Genomic DNA, 18,140 nt, shown 5'->3' on the forward strand with positions numbered 1-18,140 from the left:
GGTCAACTGAGCATCCAATCATTCATTTTGTTATGCGACTGTATGTGTAGTGTTAGGCAGTGTTAGTGCTTAGAGAACATTGATGGGGATTCAGTACTGAAAGTGGCATGTGATAAGGGTCTCCCTGTGTGAATCACATCGAATTAGAATGATCATTTCTAACTGTGTGAATCACTATACATTGTGGGATATCATTGCACTGTAAAACTGTGCAGAAATCAATGCTGGAAAAGAACCCACCCTATCTCAGATAAACACGTTAACAGACCTTAGTAATCTTACAGACAAGCTGCACTCATTTGCCTTGAGTAGAAAATAAACAAAAAAAAGGGGTTGAATGCCAGGTCAGTGGAAATAAGAAAGAGATTTGATTGGAGAGGTCTCCGGTTAAATTGCTTCAATATGCATCTTCTCTACTGCAGTCAGAGGATGACTAGCCACATATTAGTACAGGACCCAGTGTACTGGAGCCAGGCAGGGCTGCAGGGAGTCTCGCTCCAATGCCATGGTTCACCAGACTGGTCCCATTTCCAGGAGCCACACCCAGGGCACCATATCAAGAAAGTCTGTGGTCAATGCCATGAATACTGTACAACTGGCCTGTTACTTGAGAACCTGTGCTGGTAACTTGGAAAATAAGACAGCCATTTATGTTCCTAACCGGAGAAGAGTCAACTAGTATGGTGTGCAAGAATACAAATATGACCTACAATATGAGCAAACAATCACACCCCTTGAGAGCTAGGCTAATTTGACGTAGCTGAGCTCACAGTAGATGAATGACAAATTGCTACGTAGCTGCTGATGAATGGCCAAAACAAAAGAACTGGTCTTACAGGAGCTGAGGCCATTGTGTGTCATGCCAGGGAGCCAGAGTCCCACACCACCAACCCACTGTAGTGCCACCGGGCATCCAGCCTAACCAAATATAGCCAAGGAAGAGTGAAAACGCAGGCAGGCTGGGAGATAAACAATAGGCACCCAGAATGGCCGCGACTCCTCTATACTTCCTGAGCAACAATGCGGCGTCTGTCGACACGCCTAGTGGGCCGATTGGCCAATGGCGAGGGGAGGCTCCTGCAGCTAGCTCTTCCTGTAGCATAAAACTGCTGCTTCCTGTTAGAGTCTGCAGTTTTAGCCCACTAATAAGAGGTTCCTGTCTCTGGGCTTGGAGACTGTGTGTGGCATGGGGTGGGTATGGTTGGTTAGACTGGCTCAGAGTCTGGTAGAACTTAAAACCTGGCTTAACTCTGGGCGTTCTGCTAGGCCGGCCCATCAGCCAATCAAATCAATGAACCAACTAATTTGTATTATCCAAAAAGAGGTCACATTTGAGTCCTACCAGCACTTGGCTGGTGGCTGTTGTTGAATTCCCACCCTGACATCAACATTGCATTTTAAAAGCCTGTAATATTTAATGAAGTAACCTTTAATATAGACATGGAAAATTCAATACATCAGATTTTGTAAATGAATAAAGACTTGCCAAAGTACCAACATTCAGACTTTTGTCCATCTGTGCACCCTTTGACTTCTAGGAAGATTTTCTCCCACTTAACCCAAACATGTCTCCAAGTTTTCACCATCATTGTAAAGCCCTAGTTATTTTGTTTCTATGACAGTCAGTTATGAAGATATTGTTGTTCTGTTTAATAAAATGCAACACGTAAAGTGTTGGTCCCATGTTTCATGAGCTGAAATAACATTTCCCAGAAATATTCCAGGCACAAAAAAGTAGTTTCTCAACAAAAAAAATAGCACAAATTTGAATACATCCCTGTTAGTGAGCATTTCTCCTTTATCAAGATAATCCATCCACCTGACAGGTGTGGCATATCAAGCTGATTAAACAGCTTGATCATTACACATGTGTACCTTGTGCTGGGGAAAATAAGACGATAAAATAAGACAATGCCACAGATGTCTCAAGTTTTTAGGGAGCGTGCAAATGGCATGCTGACTGCAGGATTGTCCACCATAGCTGTTGCTAGAGAATTGAATGTTAATTTCTCTACCATAAGTCGCCTCTCCAATGTTTTAGAAAATGTGGCAGTACGTCCATCCTGCCTCACAACCGCAGACCACGTATATGGTGTCGTGTGGGTGAGTTTTGCTGATGTAAATGTTGTAAACAAAGTACCCTATTGTGGCTGTGGGGTTATGGCATGTGCAGGTATAAGCTACGGACAACAAACACCGTTCCATTTTTTAAATGGCAATTTGAATGCACAGAAAAATTGTGACAAGATCATGAGGCCCATTGTCATGCCATTCATCCACCGCCATCAACAATGTTTCAGCATGATAAAACACTGCCCCATGTCACAAGGATCTGTAAAAAAATTCCCGGAAGCTGAAAATGTCCCAGTTCTTCCATGGCCTGCATACTCCCTAGACATGTCACCCATTGATCTGAATGAATGAATGAATTAATTAATGAATGTGTAGCCAACAAATGCTTATCTGTATTCCAAGTCATGTGAAATCAATAGATTAGGGCCAAATTAATTTATTTTTCGATTGACTGATTTCCTTATATAAACTAATTCAGGAAAATCTTTGAAATTGTTACATGTTGCTTTTAAATTAATTAATGTGATTAGTGACTCATTTCATTAATGATTACACAAAAACAAGCTTATATCTGAAATGTCAACAGAGCACTAAGCGTACCGCAAGCTTTATTTTATTAAAAGCCTTTCCCTTTTAATTTAGCTTGTGTCATGACAATTTTTGCTTTATAACTGTCGCAGATGACCACCACATGTAAAATTCTCAAAAGTTACTGCGAGAAAGTGGCAGTGATCTTAACAGAGCTCGATGCTTATTATGGGATGTGTTATGTTAGGGAACCTGAGATTTTGGATATAATGTTAATGCTATGTTAGAGAAAGATCCCGCTGAACGATTCAGAACATGAATAATCATATGTGTCTTGGTAAAAAGCCTTATAACGTAAGTGACATTTCCTCACAAAAGCACATTTTCGGACACCCTATAAACCAAACATTCGCTAGCTAGCTAACCAACAACCATAATGTATTTGAAAGAAAAAATGTGCTCATTGTGCAAATGTTTGTTTTTAATAAACATTGAGACAAAATATAGTTTACATGTTGTCAACAATAAGCCAACTCAGTTGGTTTGCCCCATAGTTGCGCACGTGTCAGTTTTGTTGCTAAGTTCATTAAGTTGAACTTCTGCGCCTTATGACCGAATGCTAAAATTAGGTCTAAATCAAAAGTTATTCTAACCAAAAAGGGACTCATTTCATGGAACGGCATATACACTAAGCCATAGAAATGTTTTTATGCAAAAACTTCTCACAGAGAGTAAAGATAAAGAAATGGGCGACAGTCTGGCTGGCTAAGGCTAGGTCTCAGACTGGAGGCTGAGGGGAGGAGCGGTGGTGGGTAGATGGCTAGCTTCCTGAGCCCAGGGCAGAATTCACACAGTGCTATTTGAGCCACAATGATGTCATACAGTGTGACCAGCCCTGAGCAAAACCTGCAGTAATACAAACTCTCCTGCAGAGGGATAGGAACTTTTGCTGCACGTGACAAAAAACAATAAGTGTGCTCTTGCATGTTATATTACAAGATTAACTGAGTTGATCTGAAAGTCTAAGCTAATAATACAGGCGTGGCATGAGAACACTGTCAGCACACAGTATACTGTTTAGACTTGACTTGCAGATCTAGAGATGGTGTGTACTGATAATCACCCAGTGGTTATTCGCAGTAAAACAAACCTTCAAATCTACCTCAGTGTCAAAAGTATGCAAGCCAAAATTACCTCAAGAGTTAAACGTTCTACTGCAATTGTTTATGTTCAAGTCTTAGCCCTGCAGTGAGAATACGACACATGAATAAAAGAACAGGAGCAGTGACATCTTCCTGTATCAGGCTCTCTGTAAAAGGGACCAGTCTAAAACAGCTCTTCAAAGCACATGAGAGAACACACAGGTGAACCAGAGGTACCTGTATAACCAGTTGTGTGAACAAATCAAGTTTTAGAGCAGGCTTTCAGTTTGTGCACATTGGACTGAGGCAAGAGACTGCAAGGCCCTACAGAGGTGATAGGTAGTGCGTACTGGGCTGTACGCACTACCTATCACCCAGGACCTGTCAGAGGAAGGCCCTAAAAATTGTCAAAGAAGCCAGCCACCAATGTCAGTCTGTTGCCGCACAGAAAGAGGTATCAGAGTGCCAAGTTTGGGACCAAAAAGTCCCTGAACAGCGGCTACCCCAAAGCCATAAGATTGCTGAACAGTTCATGAAACAGCTACCCGGACCTTTTGCTTTAAACCTACATGTACATGGTACTTCAAATCAATCACCTAACCGAAATGTAGATATTACCTAAATTACCCCAACTACCTTCTACTCCAGTACAGGGGCCCCCAAACCTTTTCACTCAAGGCCCCCCTTCCCACATTAGAGAACAGCCACCCCCACACGCCTATATTTCTATACGCACAAGCACTGTTCATGAGAAACTATTCACACCCCTCTTGTTGGTGGAGAGAATTTTGCAGCCAATTTTCTATAAAATGTTTCCATGTTTAGTGTGTATACATACAGGAGTGACAAAGAAAAATCTACATCTACAGGCAAATTATTTTTTGCCTCCGGCTGTTGGCAGTAGGTGCACTCGATTCAACTGCCCTGCGCCAGGTAGGCCATTTTGAACCATTTCATTTGTCTGGAAGGTACAAACGCTGCCTCCCAGGAGGGCCCAGAGAGCAAATCAAGTGCACTATAGGCCTACCGCTGGCAAATCAGATGGCTCAGATGACCGTGTCTGCAGTAATGTGGCAGGCGTAAAAGAAAGCTACATCAAAGTTGATACTGTGAGATTTCAAAATGGTAAAACCATGACTAGAGAGAGACTGTCAACAAATACAAAAAAAGAGATGCTGATTTATGATTGAGTTCACTTTGAATTCAACACTTTTATAAGCCATAAAATGTGCCTTCTTCCCATTTCCACTTAGTGCTACAACATGCACTGCAGCAGTAACAAATTAATAGGAAAGTACATCTATATGCTTGCGTTGTTGTTAGCGGCTTGGGTCTTTCTTAATAGCAAGGAATATTTCACTTTCTCTGTTCATAGGAGTAACACGAATTTGTGCGTGAGGCAGAAATAATGCGGTGCGACTTGAGTTTGGCCATCAACTGGAAGGCCGTGTCCCTTTTTTGGTCAGAGTCAGTGTAGGAAAGCGAAGGGATGTTGAGAGGCAGACCACTGCTGCTCTCTCCCTCTGCAGAGACTGTTCCTGCAATAAAAAGCTAATTATTTAAAATGTATGCTCCCTAAGCTGTGCTTCACAAGTAATATAACAGATCTATTACCGGTGTGATCATATAGCCAACCTCAAATTTTGAAAAATATAATTTAAAAAAAATGTCCCGAACAATGCATTGGCAGGGAAATTCAAGCAAAGCCAATCTGCGGTGATAATGTATTTGGCCAATAGCTCACTGCACAAACCTAATTGCTAAAAAATAAAAACACATTTCCCTTTACTGTGGCAATTGTGATCAAGTCAATGCAATATTTGCCCGTTTCAATGCAACATACCAAAACAAACTGCAAGAGATTTTGTTGTAGGCAGAACGCATAGGAGTAGGATTTTATTGCATTGACACACTACTCTATACAGACCGGTGCAGCAAAAACAGTCAGAGTTACAGTAGGATTACATGCAAATAGACCATTGCCATATATGGATGTGCCATTTACTTTGAACTGGACTGTGTTTAAAGCATGAGCGGTCATGAGTAGATGTGCTTGTTTGGAGATCAAAGCAAGAGCTGCATGTAGCCACGTGTACACATAGTTCATATCCTTTGCTAGTTAGTGAGTTATTAGCCCAGTTATAGAGGATTGCTTCCTGCAAGAGCACAAAACATGTACATTTCTAGACATCTTTGAAAAGCTAAGTAGCCAGTAGGCAGAGGGTAGCATAATTTGTCTGATTCTCTGTAATAAGGGTATGGAAATAATATATGTTTTATTGTAAAGGGTTCTTGCATCACACAACAACCTTTTCATTCACCTCCTTCTCTGTAGGACAAGTAGATAAACAGGTTAATGTCAAGCCCTGCATGTTTTTCTTCAAAAGTCTCATGGAATGTAGGCCTACATTGAACACCACACATTGGCTGCTACTGTAGACTGAATGATGGAAATAGAACTACTATGTTAAAATCTTATGGGATGCATTTTCTCCATTGTTTTCGATGGCAGCCAATCAGGTAGGCCTACATTATGATCAAATAACCACATTAGCCTACATATCCACTTAAAACTAACTTAGAGGGTATAGCGTCAGTGTTCACAGAAAACACACGCTGGCAGTTGGCCAGAATTTTCACAACGTTCAAGTTTACGCTCAGCAGACCTGAAATCTTCTCAGTGCCGGAGAAAATTAGAGGGAGTATTGTTTCACGGTAAAGTCTAAAGATGTATTCGGCTTAACTGACAAATCCACTTTTTTTTAAAGTTCAGATACTCATAGGCCGTTACGTAATCGAGCAAATCCAATTTTATTTGTCACATGCGTCATACCAAACAGGTGTAGACTAACCGTGAAATGCTTACGGGACCTTCCCAACCATGCAGAAAGAAAAAAAAGAGAAAAGGTTGATTTTCTTTTTCAAAGAACAAAAGGAATAAATACACAATGAGTAACGCTAAATTGGCTATATACACAGGGTACCAGTACGGAGTCGATGTGCTGGGGGACGAGGTAGTTGAGGTAGATATGTACATATAGGGAGGGATAAAGTGACTGGGCAACGGGAAAGCGGTAAATGATTGAGTTGTGTTTAAGAGGTAAATGTTGAATGCTGTCTAAAAGCTAAGCTAGTCCACAAAGCACACTGTAATTTAAAGAGTCACGCTACACGCCAATGATCTCACCTCATCAAAATGCGACAAAAGCTGAAGAGATTCCGCACAGCTTCAGAGCCCAGACAGAGAGGAAACAGTTTACCTTTTACCCAGTCTAACTTTGACTGCCTCCAAGAAAAAGGAGCCAATGCAACCAAATGCCAAAATGTAAAGATTGAAAGAAATCTCATATTTAAGTCATTAGTTGGAATTGTTGGAAGAGGAAACGGTAAGACTTGTCTGAAAAACAGGAACACAGAACTTCTAAGAAGATATTACTTCCTCTGTAAAATTCAATTTCATGTCAGCCATCATGTGGGCTTGTTGCAGAAAGTTTGCTATGCCTTCTAAAAAACCTTGCAGAGCCTTCTGCAAGAGCAAGAGGAAACGGTGTGTGTGTAGGTGCTTGCACAGGTCTGTGCGCTTTACCGAAGGGCTGGTAAGGCTGTTACGGCGGAGCCAGGATGGAGCATCTGGTCCTGGCTGAGTCCTGCAGGAATTGGGTCTCGATTGTTTCACGGGCCAGTCTAAGTCTGCCCGTCAGACCACAGGCCTGGGGAAGCAGCAGGGCTGTATGGAGCAGAGAGAGAACCAGCCTCATCCAGCCTGCCAAAGCGACAAGGACTGCTGATTGAGGGGGGGAAAAAATCTTCAGTTCTCTCCAACCAAAGCCTTGGGACCATCTATTCATCTTGCTGCTGCCTTAGAACATTGCGCAGTGACTAGTCTCTCCTGTAAAAGGGTCATGAGGCATTGCAGAGAGCTGAAAGTTTGACGGATAGTGTGCCAGATACTGTATTCTATTCTGCAGTGCAGTAAATTGACCAGACCAGTTGACATTCACACAGAAATGCTGCCATTCTAGTGTGAAACCAGAATGAACACTGTTAGAATTCAAAGGGGTCTGAGAATTTAATACCGATAAGTTACAATGCTGCATTTACTTCCAATAAACTGCATTCCTCCTGAGGCCTTTGACAGTTTATGACCTATTTTTAGCCACATTACTGAGGAATAAAACAGAAGTATGTGAGAGGGATTTGATACCATATTAGAGCTGGGGCCCATTAGTTAAACACCAAAGCAGCACTTGCTCCACACTCGTTTACAATCAATGAGCAGTGTGTGTGATATCTGGGTTAGACATTTGGCAATTCTGCTGAGTTGTGTGTCTCTGATCTAACCCAGAACCCTATACCAACTGAGCCACACAGGACCATTGATCTGAGCGTGTGTTAAACGCAGGGAGTTCTGCTAGCTGGTATGCGGGGCTTCCGGGGGGCGCAGTGCTAGAGGCGGCACTACAGACCCTGGTTTGATTCCAGGCTGTATCACAACCGGACGTGATTGGGAGTCCCATAGGGCGGCTCACAATTGGCCCAGTGTCGTCTGGTTTAGGGTTTGGCCGTCATTGTAAATAAGAATTCTTAACTTAACTGACTTGCATAGTTAAATAAAAATGTGTGTTGGGATGTCCAGGCGGACTCAGATGTGACATGATGCCTGGGGCCCAGAGAAGAGCATGCCTGTCCTCCTGTGACTGACTCAGTCCGATTACCACCTCTAACAGGAAGTGCTTCATAACGTCACATGACCAAGGGCCCAGAGTTCACTGACAACACATTATTCACATGGAACCCAAACCGGCTGCGCTCGTGCGCCATTGTGCATACATTTATTTTGTCCCCCCACACCAAGCGCAATCACGACACGCAGGTTAAAATAGAAAAACAAACTGAACCAATTACATTAATTTGGGGACAGGTCGAAATGTATTAAACATGTACAGCAATTTAGCTAGCTAGCTTGCCCTTGCTAGCTAATTTGTCCTATTTAGCTAGCTTGCTGTTGCTATCTAATTTGTCCTGGGATATAAAACATTGAGTTGTTATTTTACCTGAAATGCACAAGGTCCTCTACTCCGACAATTAATCCACACATAAAACGGTTAACCGAATCGTTTCTAGTCATCTCTCCTCCTTCCAGGCTTCTTCTTCATTGAACTTATATGGTGATTGGCATCTAAACTTTCATAGTATTACCACGACGACCGACAACACAGTTCATCTTTCAATCACCCACGTGGGTATAACCAATGAGGAGATGGCAAGTGGGTACCTGCTTCTATAAACCAATGAGGAGATGGGAGAGGCAGGACTTGCAGCGCGATCTTCGTCACAAATAGAACCGACTTATATTTTAGCCCTTGGCAACGCAGACACTCATTGGTACGCGCGAGCAGTGTGGGTGCAATGATTGTATAATACATATCTACATTTATTTTGCAACGCTCGCGCACACGACACGAGCAGTATAGTCAGCCTGTCAGGCCACAGGTCAAATAGGCTACATCCCGCAGTGTTAAGATCATTACTACAATCCTATTTGTAAAAGGGTCATGATGAGACCTGATCCAAAACACTGATGATGCACAGGCACACACAATTTGCTCTATGCGGCTAGTTGTTCCCTTGTTGCAACTTGTATTACAGTAGGCCTAAACTTGATTGATTCAAATGTTCCAATTATAGGTAATGAATGGTAGCCATTGTTCTGCAATAACGTGTGTGATCCAATTAGAATGTACAATTTCATTTTGCTCTAGACTACAAGCTGGAACATTATAATGAACCACATGGGAGCTCTAGAGTAATCAGAGATATTCTAAAGCTTGTGTCTAGAAAGTATTTCCATGAGCTTTCCTTTATTTTGCACAGCTGTTCAACATAACTGACGATGACTCCTAGTCGTCACTCTATTCTCACATAACATTTATATATATTAACCTTTTTTTTTTTTTACCTTTATTTAACTAGGCAAGTCAGTTAAGAACAAATTCTTATTTTCAATGACGGCCTAGGAACAGTGGGTTAACTGCCTGTTCAGGGGCAGAACGACAGATCGGTTACGAGTCCAACGCTCTAACCATTAGGCTACCCTGCCGCCCCAATATGGATATGGAACAGAGGGGGTATATCACAAAGCAGGATCATTGAGCAAAAACATTCAGATATAGCAGCTTGTCATCTGCCAGAAAGCCAAAGTTGAATGCGTAAACACCATATCATTTAAGTAAATCTTTCTTCAGGACCCAGAAAATTTGGAGTTGTTTGAGAATATTTACAAACATTTTCTAAAGGGTTAAACTGATGCCTGGGACAATATCTCCACATCTTCTTTCATTTCTTCCTTTTGCACACATCTACATCAGCCTCAGATCCTCTTTCAGGTCACATGACGGACGACTAACAGATCTCCAACTCCTGACTCAAGGAAAACACATTTGACAAGGGAAGCATCTCAAAAGTCCTCTGGAAAAACTAGGTTTGATGCTCGTCATGCTTCGTGCATTATGCATGTGGACAGAGTGCAGGCTCATGCATCTTCTATGCATCATGACAAGAATAGTCACCTGTGAAGAGGAATCCTCTGCCTTGGGAATGAGATCTCAGCTAAAAAAATTTCACAATGGGTTTAATTCCTTGCTAACCTTGACTGAGACTGAACAAATAATGGGGAATGAGTGTTCACATACACCAATTGACAGAGAGTCAGAAACACACATCCTTAACCCCATTGCAACCACACAGACATCCTGCTAGACGAGGTATGATATTAGGTATGAGCTCCAACTTCATTGCACATTAGTGATCAGATAAAAAAAATGTTTTAAAGATACCGTTACAGATCACAATATTTTGGGGGGACGATACATCAATATTATTTTTTACTTGCTAGGTAGTGCTAGCGCTAGTCGGCTGTACATGCACCAAAACTCTTAGCCATCTTTTTAAATAGCGAGCCAACATGTTTTCAGCCCTTTCATTTCCATGACGTATCAAAACAAAAATGTTCTAATGCTATCTTGTTGCTCTGCAGCAGACATAGCCTATAGTGAGCAACATTTTTGGAACATCAAATAAAAAAATTATATCGAACCGCAATACATTTCGAATGGTGAGAATTGCAGTACAAATGTGGCAACTAAGTATCAAGATATCATCGTATCGTGAGGTCCCTGGCAATTCCCAGCCCTATTGCACATGCGTACAAAAAGTCTTACCTCCAGCACAGGCCCAGCACCCAAGATGGTCCTCTCCACTCCACTGGCATAGCCCTTCTGGCTGAGGGCAGTCAGACAGTGGATGAGGAAGTTGGTGCTCTGCGTCTTTCCTGAGCCGCTCTCCCCAGAGATAACGATGCACTGGTTTACCCGCTTTCTTAGCATGGCGTAGTAGGCCACGTCCGCGATGGCAAAGATGTGTGGCTCCAGTTTCCCCAGCTGATGGTTCTCGTACATCTTGACGTACTTGGGGTTGTAGATGGGTAGGAACTTGAAGGGGTTGATGGCAATGAGGATAGACCCGGCATAGGTGTAGATCTTTTTCTTGTGGAAGCGGTTGCGCAGGTTATCCAGGATGCTGCTCTCATTGAGCACTGGGAGGTTGCACAGGTCATCAAAGTCCTCCTGGCGCGGGGGGAGGAAGCCTCTGGCCGCCAACCTCTGTGCCTCCTGCTCCTTGCAGAGGACGGGAAGGTGGACGTAGTGGATGGTGCCATCGCGGTTCCTCTCCTGGAGAACGAAGTAGAAGCCCTCGCTCTGGGGGTGCTGCTCCTGGGCTTTGCGAGGCCACAGCAGGACCCTCTGGACGGGGAGGTCCCCCGACTCCAGCACCCACTCCTCCCCGCCGCACTCCTTCACCTCGGCCAGCACGTAGAGGCGTTGCGGGTCCACACCCAGGGCCGAGGCTGCGTCCTGGATGACAGAGGCAGCCGTGGCATCCTTGGGCACCTTGAGGGAACAGCAAGGTGGGCAGTCCGCTGAGAGCCGTGGGTAAACCTGCAGGCTGTAGGCCCGCCCATCTTTGCTAGCTGCTCCACCTTCGCCATCATTGACACTCATTCTGGGGCAGGTGTAGTCGCCTCAGCATGCCGTCCACACTGCCTTCTGTTCTCTCACCACCCAGCACCTGGGGAGCACAGGAAGACAATTGTTTTTAGAGACAGTTTTACATTGAAGCTCATATGGTGAAAGAAAACAAGCTGACAAAGCAACAAGAGCTGTGGTGCAAACGGTTAGCCACATCTACGCTAAAAGTACAAACGACCCTATGTGGGATAAAGTCTTCAATTAAGAAAATAGTTCAATTTAGGCTAAATGAAAGACATTGAGCTATTCCAGATTGTGGAAGTTTCCTATTGCAGCCTCGCAAAAGGCCTAAACAGTTTGCCACAATGGCATTATGTTGGTTTTAAACGAAAGACTCACAGCCAACAGGGAAAGCTTGGATTTGAGCATTTTGAGTGTGTATAAACTCCAAACGTCTGTGTCTCTTGGACTAAGCAGTTGGAGTGGACATGTGACTTGCATCACAGCATATAGGCAGGCAATTGAAAACTGGTTCTGAATGATTATTTATTTTTCAAATATGTGGATTTGAAAGATCCGTCAACTATTTGAATCAAGCAATTTACACTACCATCAAGGGAATTCTAAATCCTTCCCTCCACTTAATGGTTGAGTAATATCAGTAGAATAACTAAATTCAGAGCTAAGATTATTGTATGGAACAATATTCAAAAGTTTGAGAAAGATAATTAGAAAAATACACCTTGAGTAAAAATGGATTTATTAGTTCCTTTAAAATTTTGATAATAGATGAAAATGCAATGCATTTAAGGTTCTTTGTTCAAGTAAACATCTATATTTATTTTAAGGTTATGTCATTAGATGCTGACTAAATATAGGCTATACCAAGGGGTAGGGGCCAGTACAACCAAACTGTTGACTGACATTCAAGTTTTAGTTTTGTGCCACTGTCCATCTGACACACTAATGTTCTGGTTTTCTGCTTCTAGAACCCAGTCTCAAATCTCCCTGACCATAAAGTTGGCCTACATTTGATTTCCCCAATGGAATGTCCCGATTTTCCACTAGTGAGGATTTCTGTTGGCTTTGGGTTCATTGGACACAGATCAGACACCCATGCATGGCCTAAATGTGAGAAGTTAATGGGATGATAATAATAATAATAATAATGACTCATGTTTCAACATCCCTACAGTAGCTGTCACATGAAAGGCCTACTCTAAAAATAGCACCACCACAGAAACTTTACTGTTAGCAGCAAAGGTCAAATGATATTGTCACCTCAGCATCTGCCTCCAAATTAGGGCTGACCCAATTAGTCAACAGGCCGATTGTTTGGTCATTAACCTCGCTGCGCACGGAACCCGGTAACGGGATGAAATTCGAGAACATACGGTGATCGCTACATAAATAGTCATATTAAACATTCATGAAAATACAAGTGTCTCACGTGTTTCGAAAGCCTAGAATCTTGCTAATCCAACTGCGTTGTCAGATTTTTTTTTTTTTTAAGATTTACTGCGAAAGAATACGATGCAATTACCTGAGGATAGAGCCCCATAAACAACTATTTCAACCAGCACAGGCGTAACAAAATCACAAACTGCAATAAAATAAATTGTTTACCTTTGACAATCTTCCTCTGTTTGCAATCTCAATGCTCATTGTTACACAATGAATGGTCTTTTGTTTGATAAAATCCACTTTTATAGCCTAACACGAAACATTTTGTGAACCGCTTGTGTTGTGAATTCCGTCTCATTCCATTTGACGACACATTCGAGGTAAATACACACAGTAAAACGTGACTTTTCCAGTCATGTTTGGTTTCATTGCAATCAACTGTTTTGTTTGTAACACAACCAAACCTGATGGGTCATTTCGCGGGACATATTGACTGAAAGAAACCGATTTGAAGACAACAAGTAATGACATCATTGTGCACCAATGATTTGCCCGCTGTTTCGTTGATTGACTGTATTTTAACCCAATGACCACTCATCGTCTTGAAATCTAGCTGGGTAGATAGCCAATGAGCTGAGGTAAACGGCAATATGTAATGTTTGTGTTGGAAGACCAACCCATGTAGTAAACTCCAGCGTAAAGAGGTTCATTCGCAATAACGATTCATACCGGAAGGAGCAACGCATGTTGCACACAGCATTGTTTTGGTAAAGCGCATATTCAGCTGTTTATATACAGTGCCTTGCGAAAGTATTCGGCCCCCTTGAACTTTGACCTTTTGCCACATTTCAGGCTTCAAACATAAAGATATAAAACTGTATTTTTTTGTGAAGAATCAACAACAGGTGGGACACAATCATGAAGTGGAACGACATTTATTGGATATTTCAAACTTTTTTAACCTGTTAGATCTCTAGGGGCGCTATTTCGTTTTTGGATAAAAAACGTTCCCGTTTTAAGCGCGATATTTTGTCACGAAAAGATGCTCGACTATGCATATTCTTGACAGTTTTGGAAAGAAAACACTCTGAAGTTTCAGAATCTGCAAAGATTTTGTCTGTAAGTGCCCCAGAACTCATTCTACAGGCGAAACCAAGATGATGCATCAACCAGGAATTAGCAGAATTTCTGAAGCTCTGTTTTCCATTGTCTCCTTATATGGCTGTGATTGCGCAAGGAATGAGCCTACACTTTCTGTCGTTCGCCCAAGGTCTTAGCAGCATTGTGACGTATTTGTAGGCATATCATTGGAAGATTGACCATAAGAGACTACATTTTCCAAGTGTCCGCCTGGTGTCCTGCGTGGAATTCGGTGCGCAATTGCCAGCTGCTCGTACTTTTCCATTTGATATAGGGGAGAAACCATGTGTCCAAGAACGATGTATCAATGAAGAGATATGTGAAAAACACCTTGATGATTGATTCTAAACAACGTTTGCCATGTTTTCAGTCGATATTATGGAGTTAATTTGGAAAAAAGTTTGCGGTTTGAGGACTGAATTTTCAGATTTTTTTTGGTAGCCAAATGTGATGTATAAAACGGAGCTATTTCTAATACACAAAGAATCTTTTTGGAAAAACTGAGCATCTGCTATCTAACTGAGAGTATCCTCATTGAAAACATCAGAAGTTCTTCAAAGGTAAATGATTTTATTTGAAGGCTTTTATGTTTTTGTTGAAATGTTGCGTGCTGGATGCTAACGCTAATGCTAACGCTAAATGCTAACGCTAGCTAGCTACTTTTACACAAATGATTGTTTTCCTATGGTTGAGAAGCATATTTTGAAAATCTGAGATGACAGTGTTGTTTACAAAAGGCTAAGCTTGAGAGATGGCATATTTATTTCATTTCATTTGCGATTTTCATGAATAGTTAACGTTGTGTTATGCTAATGAGCTTGCTGATAGATTTACACAATCCTGGATACAGGGGTTTTTTCATAGCTAAACGTGACGCAGAAAACGGAGCGATTTGTCCTAAACAAATAATCTTTCAGGAAAAACTGAACATTTGCTATCTGAGAGTCTCCTCATTGAAAACATCTGAAGTTCTTCAAAGGTAAATGATTTTATTTGAATGCTTTTCTGTTTTTTTGTGTAAATGTTGCCAGCTGAATGCTAATGCTAAATGCTACGTTAGCCATCAATACTGTTACACAAATGCTTGTTTTGCAATGGTTGAGAAGCATATTTTGAAAATCTGAGATGACAGTGTTGTTAACAAAAGGCTAAGCTTGAGAGCTAGCATATTTATTTCATTTCATTTGCGATTTTCATGAATAGTTAACGTTGCGTTATGGTAATGAGCTTGAGTCTCCGTATAAATGCACCTGCACTGTGATAGTCTCAGAGGTCCGTTAAAAGCGCAGAGAGCATCATGAAGAACAAGGAACACACCAGGCAGGTCCGAGATACTGTTGTGAAGAAGTTTAAAGCCGGATTTGGATACAAAAAGATTTCACAAGCTTTAAACATCCCAAGGAGCACTGTGCAAGCGATAATATTGAAATGGAAGGAGTATCAGACCACTGCAAATCTACCAAGACCTGGCCGTCCCTCTAAACTTTCAGCTCATACAAGGAGAAGACTGATCAGAGATGCAGCCAAGAGGCCCATGATCACTCTGGATGAACTGCAGAGATCTACAGCTGAGGTGGGAGACTCTGTCCATAGGACAACAATCAGTTGTATATTGCACAAATCTGGCCTTTATGGAAGAGTGGCAAGAAGAAAGCCATTTCTTAAAGATATCAATAAAAAGTGTAGTTTACAGTTTGCCACAAGCCACCTGGGAGACACACCAAACATGTGGAAGAAGGTGCTCTGGTCAGATGAAACCAAAATTGAACTTTTTGGCAACAATGCAAAACGTTATGTTTGGCGTAAAAGCAACACAGCTGAACACACCATCCCCACTGTCAAACATGGTGGTGGCAGCATCATGGTTTGGGCCTGCTTTTCTTCAGCAGGGACAGGGAAGATGGTTAAAATTGATGGGTAGATGGATGGAGCCAAATACAGGACCATTCTGGAAGAAAACCTGATGGAGTCTGCAAAAGACCCGAGACTGGGACGGAGATTTGTCTTCCAACAAGACAATGATCCAAAACATTAAAAGCAAAATCTACAATGGAATGGTTCAAAAATAAACATATCCAGGTGTTAGAATGGCAAAGTCAAAGTCCAGACCTGAATCCAATCGAGAATCTGTGGAAAGAACTGAAAACAGCTGTTCACAAATGCTCTCCATCCAACCTCACTGAGCTCGAACTGTTTTGCAAGGAGGAATGGGAAAAAAATTCAGTCTCTCGATGTGCAAAACTGATAGAGACATACCCCAAGCGACTTACAGCTGTAATCGCAGCAAAAGGTGACGCTACAAAGTATTAACTTAAGGGGGCTGAATAATTTTGCACGCCCAATTTTTCAGTTTTTGATTTGTTAAAAAAGTTTGAAATATCCAATAAATGTCGTTCCACTTCATGATTGTGTCCCACTTGTTGTTGATTCTTCACAAAAAAATACAGTTTTATATCTTTATGTTTGAAGCCTGAAATGTGGCAAAAGGTCGCAAAGTTCAAGGGGGCCGAATACTTTCGCAAGGCACTGTATCAATCAGTATGGCGACTAAGTCAGGAAAATGTCAATCTAGATGTACACACAATTTAAGAAGAAATTGATCGAGGATGATTCATTTAGCGATTCACAAATGGAGGAATATTTTTTGAACGGAGGGAGACATCGTTTTGGACTGTTAAGTTCTTCTCTTGTTAATGCCGTTGTTTGAAATTAATAATATAAAATATTATTTGTGAAATGAAATAGCCTATTTGAGGCTGTTGAGGGGAGGGCAGGCCCACAATGGCCAAAGTGAAATGGAGACAGATACAGCTGGTCTGTCATAATATAAATGAGACAGTAGCTCTAGCAGGTCTATAATAATATATTCAACCTTATGTTCCCCGTACTCATATCTGTTTATTATACCTGTTGATACAGGGCTCATGTGTGAAACTATTCTAACTGAACATTTTCTTTCACAGTGACACTGACTCCGAATGGAAGCCCCCAGTGCCACGGTGTCCATCCCCCACTGAAACTGGTTCATCCAGCTCCTGCCACAAGTGGTGTTCATCTGCCCAAATGTATTTCTGCAGGCATGGATGTGCTATGGCACCTGGCATCAGCAGCATAATATTGTGTAGAGGACTGAGGGTCTTCCAAATATTGAAAGTGTTATTTTGTAAATGTGTATATATTTTTTTTCAGGTTTTTTCTCCATTCTTGGGGGGTGTGTGTTAGAATACCATTTTGGTATTTTGTATATAGTTATTCCATTCAAAATGTATAACTTCACCAATTTGGCCACTTGGGTACATTTGGGCTACTTGTGTGGGACACCTGGGTGACTTCATGATAAATGTCATGTAGCACACTCATTTTGGAAGTTATTCTGAAACTTTGCACAAGTACTGTTGCCCTCATGTTTTTCACTGAAATTGTCCCCATCATCCTATCTGAATGTTTGTTTTATCTTGTTCATTTTAAAGATACAACAAGAAAAAAAAATGTCTTTCATTGTATTATCTAAACAGGATCTATTGTGTTACATTCTCCCACATTTACACAAACTTTAGTGTTTTCTTTCAAATGGTACCAAGAATATGCATATCCTTGGTTCTGTGCCTGAGCTCCAGACAGTTAGATTTGGGTATGTCTTCAGGCAGAAATTGAAAAAAGTAGGGGGGTAGCTCTAAGAGGATTTATTAAGCGGTTGGTCATCTGAGATTGTATGTGTTACTGCTCGACTAACACACACACGATATGCGCCCATCTCAGTGAACTAATCCATTGCGGCGGCATAGACCTAAAACCAATTTATGCTTGATCCCAAAATGTGGTCAGA

At 41.7% G+C, this 18,140-nt stretch overlaps 1 protein-coding gene across 9 annotated transcripts in view; it reads right to left on the reverse strand.

Moving 5' to 3' along the window:
* Positions 1-18,140, reverse strand: part of LOC110524184 (unconventional myosin-IXb) — a 94,897-nt gene that overhangs the window by 42,174 nt on the left and 34,583 nt on the right. For all 9 annotated transcript variants that reach the window (XM_021603586.2, XM_021603593.2, XM_021603589.2 and 6 more), the window contains exon 2: positions 10,964-11,870. In XM_021603586.2, coding sequence (XP_021459261.2) covers positions 10,964-11,803 — 840 coding nt within the window. In that variant the 5' untranslated portion in view covers positions 11,804-11,870. The remainder of the gene's footprint in view (positions 1-10,963; positions 11,871-18,140) is intronic.

Source organism: Oncorhynchus mykiss, chromosome 5, assembly GCF_013265735.2.
Source record: "Oncorhynchus mykiss isolate Arlee chromosome 5, USDA_OmykA_1.1, whole genome shotgun sequence".
NCBI classification, from domain to species: domain Eukaryota; kingdom Metazoa; phylum Chordata; class Actinopteri; order Salmoniformes; family Salmonidae; genus Oncorhynchus; species Oncorhynchus mykiss.